This window comes from Festucalex cinctus, chromosome 3 (assembly GCF_051991245.1).
Source record: "Festucalex cinctus isolate MCC-2025b chromosome 3, RoL_Fcin_1.0, whole genome shotgun sequence".
NCBI lineage: Eukaryota > Metazoa > Chordata > Actinopteri > Syngnathiformes > Syngnathidae > Festucalex > Festucalex cinctus.
Window position 1 is genome coordinate 17,382,306 of NC_135413.1, and position 20,156 is coordinate 17,402,461.

The 20,156-nt window shown below is 37.6% G+C and overlaps 1 protein-coding gene across 3 annotated transcripts in view; it reads right to left on the reverse strand.

Annotated features, from left to right (window-relative positions):
- ndrg4 (NDRG family member 4) overlaps window positions 1–20,156 on the reverse strand; it is a 65,343-nt gene that overhangs the window by 39,593 nt on the left and 5,594 nt on the right. For 2 of the 3 annotated variants that reach the window (XM_077516244.1, XM_077516242.1), the window contains exons 2-3: window positions 3,026–3,116; window positions 2,135–2,293 (exon numbers count right to left, since the gene is read on the reverse strand). In XM_077516244.1, coding sequence (XP_077372370.1) covers window positions 2,135–2,293; window positions 3,026–3,103 — 237 coding nt within the window. In that variant the 5' untranslated portion in view covers window positions 3,104–3,116. Of the gene's footprint in view, window positions 1–2,134; window positions 2,294–3,025; window positions 3,124–20,156 lie in introns of all 3 variants that reach the window. The other variant, XM_077516243.1, reaches the window with a different exon arrangement.

The window sequence follows — 20,156 nt, forward strand, 5'->3', positions numbered from 1 at the left end:
AGTAGAGCCGCAACTCCTCTTTTTTGAGAGGAGCCAGATGAGGTGGCTCAGACATCGGTTAGCATGCCACCTGGGCCTGCTGAGGTGTTCCGGGCATGTCACAATGGAGAGAATGTGTCTCCCAGTTGTGTTGGGAACACCTCAGGATCACCCCAAAAGAGTTGCCAGAAGTGGCTGCGGGAGATGCAAGTCTGGCCTTTTCTGCTAAAGCTACTGCCTCCGTGATCCAAATCCAAATAAGTGGTTAAGAAAATGGATGGATGGATGGATGGATGGATGGATGGATGGATGGATGGATGGATGGATGGATGGATGGATGGATGGATGGATGGATGGATGGATGTGGATGGACGGATGGACAGACAGAGGGATGGATGGATGGACGGACAGATGGATGTGGACATGGATGGATGGATGGATGGATGGATGGATGGATGGATGGATGGATGGATGGATGGATGGATGGATGGATGGATGTGGATGGATGGATGGACAGACAGAGGGATGGATGGATGGACGGACAGATGGATGTGGACATGGATGGATGGATGGATGGATGGATGGATGGATGGACAGTCGGATGGATGGATGGATGGATGGATGGATGGATGGATGGATGTGGATGGACGGATGGACAGACAGAGGGATGGATGGATGGACAGATGGATGGATGGATGGATGGATGGATGGATGGATGGATGGATGGACGGACAGACAGATGGATGGACTGCTGTACGGATGGTTGTATGTATGTATGAATGGATGAATAGATAGATGGACGGACAGACAGATGGATGAATGGATGTGGACAGATGGATGGATGGATGGATGGATGGATGGATGGATGGATGGATGGATGGATGGATGGATGGATGGATGGATGGACGGACGAATAGATGGATGGATGGATGGACTGATGGACGGATGGTTGTATGTATGTATGGATGAATAGATAGATGGACGGACAGACAGATGGATGAATGGATGTGGACAGACGGATGGACAAACGGACGGATGGATGGATGGATGGATGGATGGATGGATGGATGGATGGATGGATGGATGGATGGATGGACGGACAGACAGATGGATGGACTGCTGTACGGATGGTTGTATGTATGTATGAATGGATGAATAGATAGATGGACGGACAGACAGATGGATGAATGGATGTGGACAGATGGATGGATGGATGGATGGATGGATGGATGGATGGATGGATGGATGGATGGATGGATGGATGGATGGATGGATGGACGGACGAATAGATGGATGGATGGATGGACTGATGGACGGATGGTTGTATGTATGTATGGATGAATAGATAGATGGACGGACAGACAGATGGATGAATGGATGTGGACAGACGGATGGACAAACGGACGGATGGATGGATGGATGGATGGATGGATGGATGGATGGATGGATGGATGGATGGATGGATGGATGGATGGATGGCTTGTTGTCCGACCCCAAAATTACAATTTGCGAGTTTGTGTCACTTTTCCTTTATACTGCGTATGTTAGCACTCACAGTATACCATAAATGTTGTCCAGGCCATTTTGTTTTTTAAATCATTCTGTCGCACCATAAAAAAAGGCAAGGACTCATTCTCTAATTTAATTGATGGTAAATTTGTACTTAATATTATTTTTGTCAGTTTCAAGTTATTTTAGTGACCATTGTTGTTGTTGTTTTTTTGTTCCTGAACAGGAGCGTACCATTAAAAATATGATAAACTGCAATACAACCTTTTTCAATGAATTGTTTCTTCATTCCTACCTACTAAAGTAAAATTTTATTACTTCTAATTGTACCCCTCAATTATTTATTTATTTATTTATTTATCTATTTATTTATTTATTTATTTATTTATTTACTTAATTGGTCTTTTTACTTGTAACTCCCTACTCCCTTTTAATGTTTGTATACCGTGACTAATGATGACTGAAAAGGTTTTTCAAACAAATGAACAAACAAACAACCAACAAACATTGTCTTCCCAGGACTTGGTATAAATCACACGCACCAAACGTATTTGGATGTACGAGAAGTGATCTCTTCTCTGTGTTGTGTATCTGTTTTTCTGAAGTCAATATTTTGTATTGTATTTTGTGACGTTTCGGTTGTTACCGGAAGGGTTCCGGTGGTGCGACGGCGGGTCTGACGGAGCCAATGTCGAGCGATGACGTGCCAACGATGAGTAGGACGACTGTGTTGAGGGGGGTTGTTGAAGGGCTTCGGGCTGGCAGGGCACGGCTGCCCTCCTGATGCCTCCTCTCCTTTTTCCTGCTGTATTGAGAAACAACATGTAAATACAAAACATCCAGTTTTGCGGTACAAACAATTTCATGTTATAAAACTGTAGCAATTGATGAGATGAATGATAAGTTACTGAGCCTGTTTCCTTTTGTAATTGGAAGACAAAAAGGTTATGAAATGGGTGCAAAAGGGAAGAAAATTAAAAAAAAAAATGTGTCAACTTTATTTGTGTCACACAAGGCACTGAATCAACCAGGCTGTTAATGACCTACTGTATGAAAAGGAAGTCATAATGTTTGAGTCTCTCCAACTGTACGAGATGAGCTGATTAATGGCTGATTGTGTCATTCTGGTTGATGTGCAGCATATTAGGATTATTCCATTCATTGGTTTGCTAGAATTATACATGTAAGTGTTGGTTTATCATCATTTCAAGTTATTTCAATACTATTCTGGGCAGTAAGATTTTTTTTGTCACGTTGTAGCACTGTTATATAGCTGTTGTCTTATGTGATTAAATATTATAAATCTAAGCATTGAAGGAAATTATGTTTTTAATGCATTCACATGTAAAGTTACATTAGCTCAGCCTGCATCAATTTATATGCTAAATAAATTTCACGGAAAGTACTGTTAGTCGGAATTAGCAATATAGTACTATTGAAAATACATGGTAAATACCCTAAAGTTTTGAGTTTGGGGCCTAAATGTATAGCTACAGAAAAAAAACAGTAAATAGTGTGTTTAAGCAAGATTACTAACCATGTCTGACTCTGTTCCTCTCTGCTCTGGGAGCAAGGGCTTTTCCTCAGGGAACTGCTGTTCCTTCATCCCCGCCATCCTGGGCAGTAACCTGAAATCATCACACACATGACACACACACACACTGAGTCATCGCTCTATTTTGCCCACATTTTAAGGCAGTTTGGAATATATGGTTAGGGCTGATGATTTTATTTAGGCCAATTAATACAAAAAAGCAAGTGTTAAAATGACCAAATATAGTTTATGTCAAAAAAGAACATGTAAATAGAAGTGGTTGCATTAATTTGATGCTATTCACAGTCATGCACGGGTGCTACTAGCCAAGCAGGGAGCAAAAATGAGCTGAATGTCCAGTTTTATTATATTTACTTATTATTTGTATTATTATATAATTATTATTATAATAATTATTTAATCATTAGTACATGACCAGTCAGGTCCACGGCTAAAAAACAAAACAAAACTCTAAGGGGTAGATTCACTAAAAGTTTGCGTAGCCTTTGCGCAGTGCTAACCGGGAAATCCGTCACTAAGTGCGGTGCCAACCAGAATGCGCCACGGTGCACCGGTGTTATTTGCGCGCATGTAAATTAGGTAATTTGCATCCTTTTGACGCAAAATATGCCCTCCCCAATGCAAATGATAATCATTGATATACAGCGTCTAATTCACTAACTCCAGCGCAAATAGCCACACGGAGTTTGGCGCTAATAACGTTTATGGAAGGCTGGTGTAAACTTGGCGCTTCCTCGATCCCGGGGTCATGACAGCGGTGCATGGTGGCATGGAGAGCCCGTCCCCCTCAGGCTGATCGTGCAGAGAGGAGAGAGAGAGGGAGGGAAGGGGGACATTTTTCTCTATGTCGGTTTACGACACGGTGTAACCCGGGCTGATCGATTGGGGTTGGCCGGGGCATTTTTCGATAATTTTTACGTGCCACATGCATACTGTACGCCCACGTCAACCTCTGAAAATATATTTTTTAAAAACGACCACACCACTAATTTGTACTTTATGAATTAATTAAGTCGTCATCCTCTGCTCTGTACAGCTTAATGGCGCTAAATGAGGAAAATGCTTCTGCACCTCTTGGCCCAACCTCGCTTTCTTATAATGTCAACTTTCTCACAACTGTTACTATAATACAATGCTCTTGGTGCGAATCCATTGCCATGTATGGTAAATCAGGCGTAAATTTGCTCTCAGCTGACAGTTTTGTGGGCGTGTTTGCGCCGGTATATTATGAGAGCAATATCTTTAGTGAATAGGTGGGGTGGTAAAGAAAATCGATTCAGCAATATATCGTGATACGACAGCACACAATTCTCAAATCGATTCAATAGGCAGCTGGATCGATTTTTTAACATCCATTTTTGATGGAAAAATATTCAACAAAACGTCTAACTTTCACACCTTAAGCATGGAAGAATGTTATATTAATGGTACATTAAGCCTTAATGTTTTATTTCAATGCTGTTCAAACATGAAAAAAAATACAACCTGTTTGTTAAATACAGAGTCTCACAGTTATAAAACTGAAGTTTCAGATTAATAAATGATAAATTTTCATACAAATCTTACAGTGTACATGTACAAGTTTACTGAATGACATTTTCTAAATTTGAGCAAAAAAAATCGCAACAATCGACTTGTAAATTCATATTAGGATTGATCGGTATCTAATCGAATCGTGACCTATGAATCGTGATACGGATCGAATCGTCATGTACTAGGCAATTCACACCCCCTAGTGAATAGGTGGGTAACTGGGCGCAGACTGCGGGTGCAGTTATGGTGCAATATTTCGCGCTGTTAGCGGACGCAGCGCATTCTTAGTGAATCTACCCCTAAGAGGCAAAACGAAAAAGTGATCCATCGGCACAACAAAACAAAGCGGCATCACCACATTTTTTATCCTCCATAGCGCAGTGCCTTAATACGGATTTTTACAACAGTTATGTGTTAATGTACTTTCACGTTTTGTGAAAAATATAGTAGGATATATGTATTAGTGTAACTATTTTACTCAAATCAATATACTAGACTAAAAAAAAAAAAAAAAAAAAAAAACCCAAGGAATTTCAGTTATTAAAAAAAATCTTTAATAAAAAGAAAAAATGAAATACAATAAGATGTGCTCTTGGCCACGTCTCTTCCACTAAAATAACTGTTGACTTTGGTTGCTCACTGACCCAAGATTATGCTGTAATCTGAGGCCCGTGGAAGTGCAGTCCAGTGTCCTCACAATAACAAGGCCTCTGAGGCTAATTACATTCTCTTGTGTTTGAGGGCACAGACGCAACACACACACTGTCATCGGCAAAGACCCCAATACACACTTCCATATAAATTCACTGAGCGGGTTCAGATACTGTCATTATAATTACACTGCTAAAGGGATGGGGAACCAACTCAAGTACAAAGAAGAACACAATTCAAACAAGACTGGCCCAAGGCTTAGTTTGTTCTATTACAGTCAGCTTGGAAGGTTGTCTAAACTTAACACGGAATGTGTGGAGAATGGAGATCTTCTACTGTATTATATAAAGGAACGTTAACTGTCTGTTTTCCGTCATTCCTACAACAACGGGGCAACACCTTGTGAACTATTAGAGACAGTGCTCTGACATACTTGTAACGCAAACTGACGTGTCAAATCACCTTGAAATTGAAAACCATTCATTGATTTTCACCCATGTATTTGCACAATCCAACAATTAGGAGAAAGTAAAAAATGTAAAAGGCATATGTGCTATGTTGAATGTCGTCTATACGTATTAAACAAACTTTATTAGCATCCTGAGTGAAAGCGGGAGATCAATCGTCAGTACAGAAAGATCAAACGTTGGTTGGAATGAATAAGCCAGATCACAGGTTTTAACAGCAGCAGCAGCAGCAGTGTGCACAGTGGTGCTATTAGAGTTCACGACACCCTGTCGTCCCTCCACACTTTGCCTTAACAGCTTCGCAGCCAGATCACTATCAAAACTATCAAACACACAAGCACACACACGAGCTGTTTGATCAAACTGACGTGGCGACACTAATGCAATCACATCGAGACACGAAGGTTTGAGATGAGGCAGCTGTTCCTGTGACACTGATTATAACCCATTATGTCATGAATGAGGGGTGTCCTGACTTCCTGAACCCACAGGGGGACGGACATATGACCCAGCGTTGATTTTTCTACTCGACCATAGTTTTTGTACTTCCTATTTGTTATATTAAATAATCAAAGACAAGTTTAGTGAATCAGTTGATCCAGCAGACTACGAGTAATTAGTACTACATTTCCCTCCGAGTGTAACTAGATTTGTTCTCACAAGTATGATTCTGTAGAATAACGCCGAAAGAATATTCTATTAGATACTATGAGGATTTGTACAAATGTAGGATAAACACGAGGGAAATGTAGGAATAATTGTAAATACACGTCATCATACATTTGATGCAATGAAGAATTGCTTCTACTTGCCATGAAGAATGCTTTGCTCTGCTCCACACTCACATTCACATAGCCTAGCTATATGTTATCTTAACAGAAGATGACTCAAGAAGCTCTAGAACATCTAACGCAGCAGAATGGTTAGAGCCAGTCTGCTGAGGCTGCCTGTTTTGTGTTAAGAAATGATTACAAATTTGACCACACGTACTCAGCAGTCTTCCACTTCACATGCACACACACATGACAAACAAGTACACTGTGTTCCAACTATGGTTTACGTTTTCATTATTACACCGATGTAACTCGGGGCGTGGAAACCAAATAAAAAGAGAGGGTGAGGATGGGATTTTTTCAGAGTGCAGTAGTGAATTGTATCAGTCAGTTCAACTCATCTCTCCTCGCGAGCCTTGAACTGAGTGTCTTCTCTCCTTTTTTTGTGTTTAATAAATGTCAAACAGGTAAACCTGACAGTTTAGTGAATCAGAATTTCATTTAGACACAATATCACCTAATTCTATGGTGGGTAATTTTTCCCTGAAAAGGCGACAATGTCTCGGAATTCCTAACAAGAAAATGCGACAACAAATTAAATGATCAGTATAAAATAATGTGGTACATCGATAATGTGGCACAATGTTATGCTTGTAAACAAGTTAAATTGTCATATCATTATTGCTGCTGCTGTTGTGTCCTCTCAAGTGGACCCGTTAGTTCAAAATGTCTGAAAATATGTTGGATTTTTGCAAATGTAAATTATCACCAAAAAAAAATGCAACTGAAGAAACTCTGAAAGGTACAGTGTGTATTACTTAGTGCCATCTAGTGGTGAACTAATAGAATACAAGAATTATGAAGCATGCGCTTTGTGGTGCCTCAGACAGACCACACTTCGCAAGTCTAGTCACCATCAATTATGATCAACTGAGTGAGTGAGCAACCCGGCAAGCAGGACCTAGCGGGAGCGGCGTTGCAAGAGTGGATAGCAAGATCTCAGTGGAGCACCTAACAAGAGCAGCTAGCATAAGAAGCTAGCAAAAGCTAGCGAAATCAAAGCAGAGGGAGACAAGCTGCGGGAGGCGGAAACACGAGATTTTGCGTCGACCACCTGCAGGCCGCAAACGATGGGCTAGTAGATGGTGACGATTAGATGGTGCTAAATAATAAACATTGTCCCTATTTTTAAAAAATTAATTTAGAATTGCCGCTTTTGTTAGCCTATGGTTCGGCTAACTCCCACTCGCCATGCTTGTAAGCTGCTCCGCTAAATCTAGCTTGCTCGGGCTTTCAGCGTCGCTAGCTGCGGTTTCTCCCCTGCTGCCAAGTCAGATGCTCTCTCACTCACACCAAATAATAATATGGTGGTAGGCTTGCGAAGTTTTGTCTCTCTGAGTCACGGTAGTTCGCATGTGCTTCGGCTGTATTCTATTATTTAGCGACATCTAATGGTCAACTATTACACACTGTACCTTTAGGAAATACAAGACTTGTACAATCACACCACCTTGATGACTCTTCTGAATTAAGATGAATTATATTAAGTCTTGTTCCGATACCGTTTTTTGGTTCCCGATACCGATACCGATACCCAGCTTTGCAGTATCGGCCGATACCGATACCATACCGATACTTAAGGTTTTTTTCCTCAACACGAAAAAGCTGTCCTGCCATTGGTTCAGAGCATTCAAGGGCCAATAGGATATCTTAGATCGGCATGCAGTGAGCATGTCACATATCAGTGAATGTCGTGCATGAGTAAGACACAAGATGCTGCATCCAAAATTATATATTAGCGTTGGAATTAATGGTATCGGCATGTTACTTGTGAGTACTCACCGATACCGATACCACTGTTTTAATCCTGTATCAGCACCACTGCCGATACCAGTATCGGTATCAGAACAACACTAATTATATTTAATGAATAGATTAATATTTTGTACTTGTAAAATATGTAAAACATTTCTGGAATGTTGTGTACTTTCCATTGTAAGTATTGGCACTGACACCCTCGGGTCACACACTTCATCAGCTGCTGGGAGTTACTAGAAGTGACATCTGGGCTTTGTTGCTTTAGCGCTTGTGATAAAAATGCACATTGTGCTGGAGGAGTTCCAAAGAGAGAATAGAGGACAAATGATGATGTGGAGCAAGAAGAAGGCCAATCTACAGTATATACAAAGACTTTACAGTGCTTCTTCAAGAAGCAACAATCAACTAAATAATTCAACTTATCAACTTGAATTGTTTAAGTCCACTCTTATGTCACCGCCAACATGAGTGATGCTGTGTCCCCTGTTACCCTTTTAGTATTGAGCTATTTTCAGTTGACCTATTACATCATGAAATATGTAAACAATCTATCTAGCTGATGGAAAACAAAATGTTATGGCAAATAGTGACTTAACTTGCCATGTACTGTACTTTGGTTTGAAATGTGATGCATGGGATGTTTTTCAGTAAGGGCAATTTTCAAAAACAAATCCCTTTTTGCTATATTTGGTAAAACTGTCAATTTGACCTATAATAGATGGTCACCTGACATACTGAGACAATTTCAGCAGTAAAAAGTTCATATTTTTTTCCAGAATTCATTTGATAACGTCATCATTTTTCATGCCCAATTAATACCTTTAAAAACATTTGTTTCCACTTGCTGTCGACTGAAGATGACATCACCTGTGCTGTCATGGCTCAGGTTGCTGACCAAACCCAGAAAACCCAGGTGATGTCATCAGTCGACAGCAAGTGGGGAAAAAAATGTTTTTAAAGGTATTGATTGTACATGATACATGATAATGAAGTTATCAAATTAATTATGGACAAAATAATAACTTTTTACTGCTGAAAATGGCTCAATGAGTCAAGTATCCCTTTAACTAGAGTACTTTTAATACATAACATTTCAATGGGCATTTGTCAGACATGTATGCCGTTAGTTCCCGATTGTAAAATGGTCACAAGATGGTAGCCGATACATCGGCAGCCTTCACTTAAAATAAGGCTGGTATCGACACCTATACTGATACCAGGTATCGGTACTCGCCCATCCCTATTTATTACCGTCGACTTGAAACTTCTTTGAACATGCAATTTTCAATGCAATCTATATTTGGGGGCAGATCAAGCAACCTGAGCTGTTTTTTCCTTCCAAGTACATATATAATAATAATAATAATAATAATAATAATAATAATAACCATAATGTTTTTTAAAGGTATTGATTGTACATGATACATAATGAAGTCAAGTCTAAGTCTAATCATAATCATAATAATAATACCTGCGATTGGCTGGCAACCAGTCCAGGGTGTACCCCGCCGACTGCCCAGAGCCAGCTGAGATAGGCGCCAGCACCCCCCGCGACCCTTGTGAGGAATAAGCGGTCAAGAAATTGATGGGTGTATGGCTAATAATAATACAGTATATTATTACTAAAGTGATACAGAGTATTAATTTTGTTATAAAAAATTATAATACTTGTCTCATGATCATCATACGGTCATTGTATTTTTATTTATTTTTTGGTCTTTTTTTTAAATTACATTTCTTTGTCCGACTTCCTCTCCAAAGCCAGCAGCCGCTTGTTGGCCTTTAAAACAGCCTCGTGACAGTGATTGGCACGTGACATTTTCAGTTGACCTACGGGACTGCATGGCAACAAGTCGCTTGGAAAATGTGTGACGTGACCAGGAAAATCCAATCCAGCCAATTCAGTAGATCTGTGTCATTGTGCTTGCTACCGTTAAAAATTAAATGAAAAAACTGTGGTACAGTGTACACATAAACAATTAAAACAGAAAAAAAATATATATCATATCATAACTTTCACAACTCATTTGTTGCTGTATATTGCCAGTTGCATCCATATAGTCATGTAAGAACAATGGAGGTCCTGTATTTAATCGTGACTCCACCAGCTGTTGACACAAAGTTGTCACTTGGTGAGATGTTATTTGCATGACTGCTTTTCTGCTGAGCACATTTGTAAATAAATTGTGTTTTTGCCTGTCAGTGGGAAAAAACAATAAGCATTCACCGATTTACCAACAACCAAACTGGTCTTGCCTTTCTTTTCTCTGCTTGCTTCTGGCTTGTAATTCTACGCAGTGTGTTGCTATGACAACCCAGCATGATTCTATTAGGTCAGGCTCACTTCACTGCTTTTTGTTTTATTTTCTTACTATCACACAAAAACATTCTCGTATCTCCTTTTTTTCTGCATGTGATGGTAATATGAGCACATTGACATGAACAAGTGCAGGTCTAGTGCCACAAAGGATAGTTTTCAAAGTTTTACCCTTCCATGTAATCTCACTGGGTCTCTTGATGACCCCTTGAAGTTGGGAAATAGAAAAATACATTACATTAAGTAATTTGTGGACATGCTGGTTGATCATTTTTCCCAGCCTGATGGGGAAATTTCATATTTGTAGTTTGGATTGAAAAAATATCTTTTGTGACACTAATCTTGAGATTTCCTGACACACCTTATATAGTCGTACGTCAGGCACTGAAAGCACCGAAAGCCGAGATGACAATTTAGAACTGCAATGTTGCTCTAACATCCTCAGTTCTCAGTCGTCTTCCTTTCGTTTAGCAAGTCTTTGCCAATTTAAACATCCCGTTTGTATCACAATAACATTTTCAGGCTTTCCCTTGTCGCTGCTTGCTCCTCCTCCTTCTTCTCGGGTTAGCGTACTGTTGGGTCATGAGACTGAACTTTCTGTATAAATTCCACTCTAGCCTAAACTCAGACATATTAACCATCAAAATGGTCAATTAAATTCTTTAACATTGCACCTGCACCGAGGTTATTTTAGTTAACTAAAACTAACAAAAACTAAAATAAAAAAAACAATTTTGTTCATGAAATAAACAAAAAATTTTTTTGTTTTTTTTTAAAACAAAAACTAACTGAAACTAAATTTTCTGTTTACAGAATTAAAACTAACTATAATTATAGCAAAAATGTCCTTCGTTTTCCTATTTGGTAATTAATTTAATGCATGAGCCTTTGGGGATGATTTTAAATGTGATTTTAAGTAGATTTATTTTGATATTAACCGGAATAATGACGTTTAAAAGTATGTCACACAGTAGTGACGTCATCTAGCAGCAGCCAATAGAAAAGCACCTTCGGAGGACGTCGCTCCCATGGTCGTTTTTGAATATTGCACTCAACTAATACACATTTAATTAAAAAATAAAATAAAATAATTTAAATAAATAAATACATAAATAAATACATAAATACATAAATAAATAAATAAATAAATAAATAAATAAATAAATTTTAAAAAAAGCTAAAACTAATACTGAAACTAGCTAAAACTAAACTGAAAGTCGATATTTATTTAATAACTAAAACTAATAACAAAAACTAACAAAACCACCCTGAAAACAAAACAAAACCAAAAAACTCAAAACAAAATAAAAACTAACTAAAATGAAAAATTCGATAAAAAAAAAACAAAAACAAAACTATAATAACCCTGACCTGCACATGGATAAAGAACAAGCTAACATACAGTCTGCTCATGCTGAGCTGTTTCTTTAGTTTTGGTGCGACACTGGCCTATGTGAACAACAACTTTGTCTTATGTACTCCCATTTTACGAGCACAGTACATTGATGGAAAGAACAAAAAAGATTCCTAGGAATAATTTTCCTAGTGAAGCAGAGCAGAAACGTTAATCTTGGCTGACACTGACTAAATGATGAAGAGTCCTCACAGAACACATCAAGTTGTTTTAACTGCCATCCACGGGGGCTTCAAATGCTAGCAGAATTAATATCAAATGTGCAACAAGTGGTATACGATTGAAAGCGTAATATGCACAAAGAAGAATTGGAACGTTAATTAAGACTATGGGCGCTCAGATGCATCTTTATTTTGTGCCGGGGTAAGTTTTGTTTTGTCAAACAAATTCTCATCATTATCATCTTAAAAACATATTAATGGCACAGCTACGGCTGTTTGAAAGCGCTATATAAATAAAGATGACTTGACGTGACCCCCCTGATTGCACGGAACAACTCCAGCATGTGGGATGGGCGGAGTTTCCACATATGAATGATTAAAACTAAGAAAAAAGAAAGAAAGAAAACCCCACCCATATTTGACAATGATAGTTGGGCTACAAATCCTAAAACTGAAAACAAAAGCCTTACAAGTATCTCAATATCAACATTTAAAATTAAATTCTTTTTTTTAAATACCAGATGAATCTCTAAATTAGTCCCCTGTTGCCAGAACCAAAGGACAGACATAAATGTCACAGTGAAGGATTAAATATTAAGCATCCCCTCGCATTAACGGTTCCCATGAGTCATGGCAGGAGTCGAGGAATTTTATTATCATACTAACCAACCCCATTTTCCACATGATAAGAACCCTGGGTTAGCCCGGCAACTCCCAAGACTTGTAGGGAAAAAAATAGAACGAAAAAAAAAGAAGATTAAGTAAATATGATTTTAAAAAAAAATAAATAAATAAAAAAAAAAAAAACGGGAGATGCTTATTCCCGCTTTGAACATGTGCAAAGGTGCAATGTAGCAAAGGTGTGAATGCAGCAAAATGGAAAATGGCTTGAATTGCACTTCAATTGGCCTTGAAAAAAACTGTCTAGCAACTACTGTCAATCAGTAAATTCCCATTGGAGATCATAAGGTCTGCTGAGGTTAATTCACTTCACTGTATTGAGTTGTCCCTTGTCGGGCGATTGGTTTGCAGCAGGTCACATGGACAAGCATAAAACAAAACAGTTCAACGCCTTCTTAAAATAATAGCCTTTTTTTTTCAGATTTTTCAGCAAACAAAAGAAAAATAACCATTTGCATAATGAGGATATGATTTAGGCAAAAAAACCAAAATAAATAAAAAACTAAAAAAATATGATCAGTAAATTACAGCAAATGCGTCAAGTGCACAGACAACATACAAGGCAGCTCGTGAGCAGTCGCTAAAAGGCAAAAAATTCAGTTCATGGTTTGTGATTCAGATAAACGTAATGATTGACTACTGGTCAGCACATATGCAGTCGCTTGATAATCCAATTTCACGCAGTTAATTCATGTATTTGTTCATCTGTCTGTCGGCAACTTAGAATGATAGGCGATAAAATTGAATAAAATTGAATGCTGTTCTGCTAAATGGCAGAAGGTACAATTAACATGTATCCACCTGTTGTCAATCAGACAACAGAACAGCAGGTGTGTTTTCAACTCAGATGGTCCATATTTCACACTGAAGGAAATACATTCATGAATTTTTAGTTCGTTTGTTTTTATGGACTTGAGTCTGTCAATAAAGATATCTCTCATTATCATTATTTCAGCATTCAATTTATACTTTTTTAGGATTTTTTGTTTTTGTTTGGTGGTATCCACTTCAGTTGACATGTCTACTGTGAGCAAAAAGTTCAAGTTAAAAAAAAGAAGATTCAACCTTATTGATATAAAATATTTTTGAAATTGGATTTGAAACAAAAAGGCCAGTATGATGGGCAGATACTGTCGGGTGCTGCTGCTGACATCATACAGTAGTGGGAAATCGTACTGACGAGATGCCGACTGTCATAGTGTGCAGCACTATTTTTCCCTGAGGCTCGTTATGTAACAAGTACGGGGTGATGTGGACTGATTTTGTTATGTGTTACAGTTAGGCCTAGAAGATGTTGTAAAATGTCAGCGCTTTTGTAATTTTGTCATTATACAGTTCCATAATGGCTATGAAATGAAATCATTATCCATGAGTATTTAAATGCTATGTATGTATAGACATTATGGGGCCATATTCTCCTTTAACCGTTTGCGCTTCAATCAGTTTTTTATGCGGCCGGTTTCCGCACGTTCAAAGCACAGTACACCAATTCTCCCATCCAGACTTCTAACACACGCGCACAGACCACAGTGCATAAACTGGAAATTTGTGCACAACCACCAAAGAGGTGTGATTTTGATGAAGTCCAAGTGGGGGGGGGGCTCATTTCCAGATCATGGCATTTCCATGAGATACAGTATATGAATTATAATCCATAGAGATTCTGTTGTGTGCTGAAGGTTGGATCCCAAAGCGCAGACACAAATAAGGTTTTAACTATTTATTCACATAACTTGACTAAACTAAAAACAACGAGAATGCATCAAGAATCACGTGACGCCAAGCCCCCTTGTGCTGCGGAGAAGCACAGAGTGACGGAGTTAATAATCCGGCCACACACACATTTCTCAGACAGCTGAAATAGACAGTGAATCGCTCTCATTGGTTGAGGCTAGACATGTGGGTACCAGTACTACCAGCACTGACATGGAACTGTCTGATTCGCTGCTGACTGGCTCCTGACCATGAGATTAAAGAGTCTTGACATCACATAGTTACATAGCAACAAACCAGCCGAAACCTGATGCTGGTTACATTAGTACAAAACAGACACTTGGCCTCAACTTAACAGGTCATGGACTCAAACTTGACCCAGGTGTGAACCCAGACATGAGACAAGACCCCAAACAAACCTCCTGCATGACTCGAGTCATGACAGATTCATTCGCAAATTATACTAATCTTTGAACTACTTTGAAAGAGTGTTTTTGCATTCACTTCTTTAATAAATCCAATACAAGCAATTTAATCAGAATACTGTGGTGATCCGTTGCAACGTTGCAAACTAAATTATCCAGGTTGCCAGGCAACACAATGCACACATGGCACATCAAATACAAAAAAAAAAAAAAAAAAAAAAAAAAAAAAAAAAAAAAAAAAAAAAACACTTACTCATGAACCAGCTATGAAGACTGTATTGTTGTTTGTGATTGGTGCTTCCAATTCCAAGTCCCATCACCATGTAGAAATGCTTCTCACAGGTGAAGAAAAAAAGTCTTCTGATTCTGGTCCTTTTTTCACCAAAGTAATTTAAAATAAATAAATAAATAAATAAAAATAATATAATAATAACTAGACTAAGTGCAATTTCTGGAGAAATTGTGTGGGAATGCTGAAAGCTGAATGCTAAGATTTGAATGCATGTGGAATGCATATGAAGTACATTGAGTGATAAATTATGAATGATGACCTCCTGGTTACTGGACAATGCACTTCACCAACTGTGCCAACTAGCAGTATCATCAAACACCTGTAAGTTATACAGTATGTATGGAAGTACGCGTGGAATGTGACACTTAGAAATAGTTCAATGTCTATCCCATTGAAAATTAATGGGGAAAAAAGTTCATATTTAACGTTAAATTGTGCGGATACTGTAAGTAATGTGGAATCAGATGATATATACCCCGGGAGGCATGAATTTTTGAAGCAAGTTGAAATTTGAACAGTGTAAATTGGAAGTATTATGTGAGAGTTGTTACATGGTAAAAAAAAAAAAAGTGTGAAGAATAAAAATCACAATAACATAGGTGGGAATGCTTCAGCATTCCCACAATAATAAAAAATAAGTTTTGAACATGTTCAAAATTTGATGGCCACAAACAACAACAACAACAACAACAACAACAAAGTTTGCAACCATAAAAACTGTTTGGAATGCATGGCAAATATATTTGTAAGCAACCGTGCTACGTGCTCACACCCTCACAAGTCTTCACCGATCAGTGAGATATGGGTTTAAGCAAATCCACATGCCAAATAGTCACACATCAAAATACGTTTTTTTTTCTATTCACATTTGAATTTAAATGGGCATAAACAGGCAAGCAAATGTATTCAACTGCACTCGTTAACCTAAATTAGTATTACAGTAATATCATTATAATTGAGTGCCAAGGCCAAAAGTACATCAGTGTTTAATCAAACAATTTAATCAAATTTATCATCACATCAATATTACATTTTTAGTGATGAGATGAAATTCATGGTAAAGTCAAAAATTCAGAATTCTCTCCGCACACAACAATAACAATAACAATATCAACAACAACAACAACAACAACAACAACAACAACAACAACAACAACAACAACAACAACAACAACATTAATAATAATAATAATAATAATAATAATAATAATAATAATAATAATAATAATGTACAATAAATGTAAACAAGTTGGCAACATTATGAAGCATAAAAACAGTTAATAATAAGCATTGATACAATAGTCAAATATTATGGGCTTAGGTGATTTTGAACAGGTGGGTTTTTAGCAGAAATGTAAAGGTGTCGAGCTCTATGAAAACGCAAATGTGTCACGGAAAGGAATTCCAGAGGGATGGGGAAGCAAAGACTTAATTTTAGGTCACATTCTTGATTGTTTATTTTTAACAGCGACATGGCTGAGCACAGGCACACCATCAGTTCTGCGATAAGAATGTTCTCCGGTACAACTTTTCACTTTTAAACAGGGTGAGAAAGAAGGGCAGATGTGTAGCAGCTATTTTACAATCCTCACTTTATTTCACAAAGTCATATTTGGTGTGTTCCAGATTCATTTATTTTTTTAATCACTTCATTGTTAACAATTCCGTTACCATTTGCATGTGTGTTTACAAGCCTCCCAAGTACTGTATACTGGCAAAGGTGGTGGACGCCATCCATCCATCCATGACGATGGATTGATTGATTGATTGATTGATTGATTGATTGATTGATTGATTGATTGATTGATTGATTGATTGATTGATTGATTGATTGATTGATTGAAAAAGCTCTTTCTCCCGGTTCTATACCAATGATAAATTTGTCGACGTAATATTTTTATCATAATTTTTTTTCAGACAAAAATAAAATGAACACTAAAATACAAGCCATTCATTGAGACGATGACAATAACTAAACTGACTGACAATTTCGTCAGTGACTAAAACAAAAACAACACGGTGATGAAAATTCACAAAACCAAATCAGAAGAAGAAATGAAATGCGGCTGGGAGAAAAGAATCATTCCAAAACTGTTCACTGTACTTTATTTAATGTTCAAATTTTTTTACATTCATTGTGCAGCTTTAAGATTAACCTCGGGCAATTATGCACTTCTTTTTTTTTTAGGTCAAAACTAAGTATTAAGATGGCATATTATTGTCAGTTCAACAAGTTTAATAAAGACACCGTTCTGTTCAATGTTCTTGAGTGTTTACGCGAGTTACAAATAGGTTTGTTATAATTTTCTGTATAAAAGTTGAAATGTATGCTGAAGGAAAACATCAAATAAATTGTCAATTTAGTTGACTAAAATTGCTCTCTGCGATAGGCTGGCAACCAGTCCAGGGTGTCCCCCGCCTACTCCCCAGAGTCAGCTGAGATAGGTGCCAGCATCCCCCGCGACCCTTGTGAGGAATAAGCGGTCAAGAAAATGGATGGAAAATTGCTCTTTATTTCATCAACAAAAATTGGATTCAAACTAAAACATAATGCGATGACTAAATTATGACTAAAATTTTAATTAATTTTAGTCATAGGACTTATTTATTTATTTATGTATTTATTTATTTATCTATTTATTTATTTAATTAAATAATTTTCCCTTTTTTTTTGCCAACAAATCTGTACTTAGTGCCAAGAAAGGAGCCTCTAGTCTAAACATTATGCATTATTATTATTATTATTATTATTATTATTATTATTATTATTATTATTATGTGGAGAAGGTTGCTATGAGGTCAAGCATGATGATGTTGAAAGGAAGAGGCCATTTTTTTTTTTTTTTACTTTGATAAGAGCTGTTTTAGAGGAGTGTTGTGATGTTGAGGTCAGTTTTGAAAAAGATCAAATGCCGTATGCAGTACTATACGTTGAATGGACTTCATGTAGAAATGTATATGAAGGTGGAGAAAACCAACTATTTCATTTAATTAATTTGTGCATGTTAACATGGTCAGTGAGAATCTTTTAACGGCATGAAAGCTCTCGTGGTTCTCTGACAGGAAAGCAGTGTGTTCGCCAGCAGGGCAGACGGTCACAGTAGGTAGCTACCAGTAATAAACTGAAGGGGGAAGGTAATGAATGTTGGACTCCATCCTGAACTGAACAGACAACCAGATGTCAAGTTATCAATGCTCAGTGAAGTGCACTGATAGGATGAATGGAATCCCGAATAAACCTTAGTTGCTTCTTGGTTTTACTCGAGTCCACAGAGAAGGAAGCAATAGCACCCAATGCAAGCGACTAACATGGTTGACTGGCTTTTCTGTGGACATGCCCACTGGGTTTCTATTTAAGTCCCTTACTCCATGGTCTGACTGTGCTGTCACTGTTAGATATCAGTTATTATACAGCAGGTCACCAGGGAAAAGGACATTATGACATACAAAGGAAGATAAACATTTTAACCAAACAACATAATCCTCACGCCACTCAATCTACCACTGTAATATTATTGCCAATACCAAACACCAAAGGTTTTTTTGTTGTTTTGTTTTGCAAAAAACAACAACATTGATGATAATAACTGGGGTTATGCAAGACTGTTCTTTCAGACTGAATATAAAACCGGACAGTCGCAAACCAAGCTGGAATTTCAGATAAGATGGGCAACATACTGTAAATAGATAACGAAAAATAAAAATTGCTTTTATAGTACAATAATATAACACAATTGTCTAAATGTCACCATCGGGTCATGTCATTTTGTACTGATAAAGTGAGACGAAAAATGTAAAGTTTGCGCCAATGCAGTTTTAAGGATAACAAATATTATGTGATAAAGAAAAGAGCTGTTTTAACTAGGCGAAGTGCAATTTCCAGAGAAATTGCGTGGGAATGCTGAAAGCAAATTGAGAGATCCATCCATCCATTTTCTTGACCGCTTATTCCCCACAAGGGTTGCAGGGGGCGCTGGAGCCTATCTCAGCGAGCTCTGGGCAGTCGGCGGGGTCAAATTGAGAGATAAATTATGAAATTATAACCTCCTGGTTACTGAACAATGCGCTTTACCAACTGTGCCACCGAGCAGTATCAGACACCTGGTAATGATGATGAGTTATATATATGGAAGTGGGCGTGGAAAGTGATACTAAATGTTCAATGACTGTCCCATTGAAAATGAATGGGGAAAAGTTAATATTAAATGTTAAATTGTGCAAATACTGTAAGTAATGTGGAATCAGACGATATATATCCCGGGAGGCATGAATTTTTTAAGCTAGTTGAAATTTGAACAACATATGTGGGAACACGTAGATTATTACAGTGGTTAATTACGTGGTTATTTTAGCGATTACAATAATAATATCAAAACAATTCCTACACCATTGATAAAGATTTTATTCCAAACAAATTTGAGTCAGAGAATGATTGATTGACATTGTTTACAAACCCATCAAGTGAAAGCACATGAAGGTGTGAAAGCACATTTAGACAGTTGTCAGAAAATAACAACACCCAAGCCAGCAGTGACGAGTTGGGAAAACATTCACCCATTATCTGTGCTGCCTTTTTTTTTTTTTTTTTTTTTTTTTTTAATGCAGGCACTGTCACTAGTTTCAACACCTGACACGAGGACCAGTATTTAATTATGTGTAATGCTAATGGCTCCGCTAATCCAAAAGGACCAACAAGTTATCTAAAAGGATGGGCCGAAAAATTAGAGCAATTGCACATTAAAATAAACATTGTTTATTCAAATGATAATTTTAGAAACTAATTGTAGATGATTACTTACCTTAATGTTGTTGTTTTTTTTTGCGCTCTTTCTTTTTAACTGTATTAATGCTGCATTTGTGTCATAGAT